Source organism: Ceratina calcarata, unplaced genomic scaffold (genome assembly GCF_001652005.2).
Source record: "Ceratina calcarata isolate Rehan_Ccalc_2016 unplaced genomic scaffold, ASM165200v1 scaffold86.2, whole genome shotgun sequence".
Taxonomy (NCBI): domain Eukaryota; kingdom Metazoa; phylum Arthropoda; class Insecta; order Hymenoptera; family Apidae; genus Ceratina; species Ceratina calcarata.
In genome coordinates this window covers 525664-530818 of record NW_017179946.1, presented here as the reverse complement: position 1 = coordinate 530818, position 5155 = coordinate 525664, and the positions used below count along the sequence as shown (strand labels likewise).

The 5155-nt window shown below is 38.9% G+C and overlaps 2 protein-coding genes across 2 annotated transcripts in view; both read right to left on the bottom strand.

Annotated features, from left to right (window-relative positions):
• Positions 1-1007, bottom strand: part of LOC108631194 (putative chitinase 2) — a 1820-nt gene extending 813 nt beyond the window's left edge. The window contains exons 1-2 of the mRNA XM_026818761.1: positions 998-1007; positions 46-707 (exon numbers count right to left, since the gene is read on the bottom strand). Of these exons, the coding sequence (XP_026674562.1) occupies positions 46-707; positions 998-1007 (672 nt within the window). The remainder of the gene's footprint in view (positions 1-45; positions 708-997) is intronic.
• A 1605-nt stretch (positions 1008-2612) lies between these two features.
• Positions 2613-4973, bottom strand: LOC108631193 (acidic mammalian chitinase-like). Its single transcript, XM_018034932.2, has 5 exons — positions 4935-4973; positions 4624-4687; positions 3579-4240; positions 3151-3440; positions 2613-2937 (listed from the first exon to the last, which is right to left on the bottom strand). The coding sequence occupies exons 1-5, from the start codon at positions 4941-4943 to the stop codon at positions 2763-2765; spliced, it is 1200 nt and encodes a 399-aa protein (XP_017890421.1). The 5' UTR covers positions 4944-4973; the 3' UTR covers positions 2613-2762.
• Between the last annotated feature and the right edge of the window lie 182 nt (positions 4974-5155).

The following is a 5155-nucleotide window of genomic DNA, read 5'->3' as shown; positions in this document are numbered from 1 at the left end:
ATAGTTTAATTCGTAATTTTCACGAAACCAATAGCGAAGACTTACAACGTTGAGATTGGCTTGGTCTCCATGTTCGTTCGAGGAAGCATAGAGCGGGGCGTTGATTCCCGTGACCGAATTCCACGATCCATTCAAGTCGTACGTCATCAGATTAATAAAATCAACATTTTCTGACACGTCGCGAATATAGTAGGACTTAGAGGCCGAAGATTTCGCAGCACCTACGGCCACGCTGAGGATATAGCCGTGTTGACTAAAGGCCTGCTTCAGTTCCTTTAACAAGAGGATAAAATTCCACTTGTCGGATGGATTTCCGCCTCGTTGGTTGGGATACTCCCAGTCGACGTCGAAACCGTCGAAATTGTACGTCCTCAGGAAGTTAACGACGTTTTGGGCAAATCGAGCACGGAGTTGTGGGTTTGCCGCGACTTGAGAGTACTTGGCGGATCCCTCGTTCCATCCGCCTATCGCTATCATAGCTTTCGTGCCTGGGCTAGATTGGCGGAGCCTGGTAAACTTTCCGAAACCGTCTCTACCGCTTGGCAGATCCAGCCAGCTGTCCAGTACTTGTACGTCGCCATTGGTGGTGATACCGACGAAAGTATAAATCATATGTGTACACAAAGCTGGATTTATGTGGGACGGTTCGAATGCGCCGAGTCCAGGACGATACGCGGCCCAGCTACCATAGTAGCAAACGATTTTTTCTAAACGATAAATATATTATATTACAAAATTTGAAATTGTCAGTAGTTTAGTAGAACACGATTTTTGATAAATGATAAATGGAGGACTTTGAGCTATTTATACATTTTATAAAAATTAAAATTAATAGTTGCAAATGAGTGAAAAATTTAGGCGTGTTAAGTTGAATATTCTCACAGTCCAATAATCTCGATTTATGAAGGGATTATCAATACCGATATCAAATACGATTTCACTGATTAAAGGTGAAGAATGTATTTGAGGTCATTATCTTTATCAGTAAAATACTCACTATCGGCCATAGTGCCTATAATGGCACCTGCCAGAAATATAGCCAAAAGTATTGACTTCACCATCTGAAAATAATCAAATTACGAATTACAAGGAAACAGGAACTATCGACATAAATATAAAAATACATAATTTGATAAATTAAAAAATTTATATAATGCATGAAACATGCATCACTTCCGCTTGAAAATGCTAGCAAAAGGTTCCAATAAATAAAAAAATACAAGCATGTCTCGACAGGTAAAATAAAAAATTTAACAGTAGATTAATTAAAATGTTATAAAAATAAAATAAAGTTCTACCTACTCTTTTGTTTCTCGCACAATTGTGGTTTCACCTGTCACAACACAACCCGAAGGCTTTAAACGAAGTTAGGAAACTGATTGACTTCCAATATGAGCTCGAGCTTATCGTGTGCCAGATACAGCCGCTATTTCACACCACCTTTTCACTTTCGCTCTTTTATACTCTCAAACGTACTCTTTAATTGCAAACAAATAACGTCACAGATATTTCATTATCATTCCAATTTGTTCCTTCCCCGTATTTGCTTATCAATTCTTTGCAAATTGTCCTCAGATATTCCAACTTTAACAATCATTTCTTGGCATCGATGACATATCAGCGATAAGACAATGAAAAATAAAAATTTCGTTGGAAATCGGTGATCTAAAAATAAATAATATTCATATCACAAATACCCGATCTGATATGAAGCGTGATTATGCTTGCAGATCTTTTAAAAATATTATCTGTCGATTTCGTAAGACTTTTCGATCGATTTTTTATTTTTCTCACGAGTGATATACCTTTCCCTTATTACTCCGAAATTGAAGCCGATAAAAGAGGCAATAGAAACTTTCCGTCTGATTTTCTTTTATTTGTAAATTTAAAGCGTGGGAATCTGCAATGAAGATTACTGAATACGTCATACGTGTGATTTGACAAGTTCCATTTAATCAAGATTAAATACAATATAGATGATAATAGAGTGATAGATGATAAATAATAGTGGATATGCATTTTTCTTGGATTCATTATGGCAGGAATGACCTATAATACTCGTTACTATCTATATTCTTGTATAAAAATTCGTCAGATTTGAAAAGTTCTTCATAAAAGGATATATATTTCAATGAATAAAAAACGATTTAAAATAACATTCGTTTAATACATTTTTATCATTCAATTTACATTGTGTATTAAATTATATATACGATAATATTTTCATATCACACGTTACATTATCACACATTCTCATATCACATTTCATTGCGAATCAGTAGCCGGGTATATTTTTCTTGTAATTGCAACCGTTTAAGGATGGATCGAACACGAGACCATCGAGGCAGTTGAATGCGATAGGATCACATCTTCCATCAACAACCTTTACACAATGATAGAACTTCGAACAGTCATTCGGATCTCGTACGTCTCGACTCCCAGTTGTCCGCGCACAAGGATCATGATGGCGGTGTCAGTGACGGGCAGGGATCGTATAATTTGTCCTTCGGCCGGAAAGTGGGGACGACGCGGCCATGGTTGGGACCAGGGATCGTATAATTTGTCCCTCGACCGGAAAGTGGGGACGACGCGACCATGGTAGGGACTGGTACTTGATGGAGGTATGCTAGGCATGGTCAGCGAAGGCGCATGAGGAGAATAGTATTGGGGATAGAAATACAGGCGAAAAAGACGGGAAGCGAGCTGTGCAGGATAAATTATACGATCCCTGGTGACGGAGTTGCAGGCGGTGGAGTTGTTTCCTAAGTTTGCGGAGAAGATTGATTTGGAACGTTTCCCCGCAATATTTTATTTATCGTACTCAGAAGTGGATACTTGTCACCACAAGTTCCACGGAAGTCATCAGTTTCAATGCTCCACATCATTACACCGCCGAGACCATTAGATAAGACGTAATTGGCCTTCTCTGCAATAGATCTGAAACCCCGAAATCATCCTCACACGAGATCCTTAAATATTAACATCTAATTCATCTATGTATGATACGTTCGTGCCGATTTTTATAAAAAAAGGCAGCACCTAAATTTTGATATACTACTTAAACCTGTCCTAATGCCGTCCACCAAAAATCGACACTAACTTTCCAATACGGCCCAATATATTTTACATTAGTATGAAAGAAATACTTACGTTGGGTCATCGTATCCGACCCATTGATTACCACTGAAGGCATAAGGTACACGTTGTTGTTCTTCGCGCCGCACGGTCCATCCCTGACGAAGTTTCTCGCAGATCTCATTGTAGCCAAGCATTCCTGTTGCTTGTGTGTAGGGTCCGCTATTTCCGGGACCAGAAGCCGGGGCACCTACACCATTGTTTCCTGGATTCGCCAAAGTAAACGATCTTCCATAAGAAGGAACACCGAGAATGAGCTTATCCGCTGACGCCCCTTCCGATAACCAATATTGGACAGATGCGTTCTAAAATATTATAGACATTTCGTATGCTATAACACAATCTACCAAAAATACTTTTAATTTTTGCAGTATAGAGTTTCTTATGGCAAAGACAAATCCGAAAGCAGAATTCCTCTCACGTAATCAATGGTGAAAACCTACCACGTTGGACATGATTTGGTTTCCTTGTTCGCTCGATAAAGCATATAACGGAGCGTTCGTCCCGGTGACCGAGTCCCACGATCCATGGTAGTCGTACGTCATCAGATTAATAAAATCTACGTTTTGCGACACATTGGCAATATGGTACGACTTAGAAGCCAAAGATTCGGCAGCACCTACGGCTACGCTGAGGATGTAGCCGTGTTTATTAAAGGCCTCCTTCAGTTCCTTTAGCAAGAGGATAAAATTCAACTTGTCGGATGGATTTCCGCCTCGTTGGTTGGGATACTCCCAGTCGACGTCGAAACCGTCGAAATTGTACGTCCTCAGGAAGTTAACGACGTTTTGGGCAAATCGAGCACGGAGTTGTGGGTTTGCCGCGACTTGAGAGTACTTGGCGGATCCCTCGTTCCATCCGCCTATCGCTATCATAGCTTTCGTGCCTGGGCTAGATTGGCGGAGCCTGGTAAACTTTCCGAAACCGTCTCTACCGTTTGGCAGATCCAGCCAGCTGTCCAGTACTTGTACGTCGCCATTGGTGGTGATACCGACGAAAGTATAAATCATATGTGTACACAAAGCTGGATTTATGTGGGACGGTTCGCATGCGCCGAGTCCAGGACGATACGCGGCCCAGCTACCATAGTAGCAAAAGACTTTTTCTAAATGATAAATATATACATTTACAGAATTTGAAATTGTTAGTTGTTTAATAGGATACGAATTTTCGTAAATGATAAATTCAAAATATGAGCTGCACATTTTTTTCAAAGTAATTATCAGTTGCTTAGTAGAACACGATTTTTGTTAAATGATAAATGGATACGTTTAGGACTTTGAGCTGTTCATTTTATAGAAATTAAAATTAATAGTTGCAAATGAGTGAAAAACTTGTACACATTGTTAGGCGACTTAAGTTGAACTTTCCCATAAACCAATAATCTCGATTTATGGAGGTATTATCAGTTCCGATACTGAGTATGATTTCATTGATTGAAGGTGAGGAATGCATTGAGGTCATTGCTTTTATCAGTAAAATACTCACTATCGGCTGCAATGCCTGTAATGGCACCTGCCAGAAATACAGCCAAGAGTACTGTCTTCAACATCTGAAAATAATCAAATTACGAATTACAAGTAGAAATCAACGGAAACAGGAACTATCGACGAAAATTTAAAAATTCTTATAATGCATGAAATATGCATCACTTTCGCTTGAAAATACTTGAAGAAGTATTTCAACGGAAACAACACAAGATTCCAATAAATAAAAAATTCGAGTATGTCTCGCCAGGTAATATAAAAAATGTAACAGTAAGCTAACTAAAATGTTATAAAAATAAAAGAATGTTCTACCTGCTTCATGTTCCTTTCTCAATTGTGGTTTCACCTGTCACAACACAATCCGAAGGCTTTATATAACGTTAGGAGACTGATTGACTTCTAATCTGAAATCGAGTATTGGCGAGCCTATCGTTTATCGTGTGTTAGATATAGCCATTATTTAACCGCATTTTTACTTTCGCTCTCTTACCGTCTTTTCTTTATTTTATACTCTTAACTGTGTAAGATTGTGT

What these genes read in the sequence shown, in the direction of transcription:
- LOC108631193 (XM_018034932.2), bottom strand. An exon ending in TACAGGCATTGCAGCCGATA is followed by an intron (nt 4,241 to 4,623) that starts GTGAGTATTTTA and finishes TTTATCATTTAG; the next exon opens with AAAAAGTCTTTTGCTACTAT. An exon ending in GTCGGATACGATGACCCAAC is followed by an intron (nt 2,938 to 3,150) that starts GTAAGTATTTCT and finishes TCGGGGTTTCAG; the next exon opens with ATCTATTGCAGAGAAGGCCA.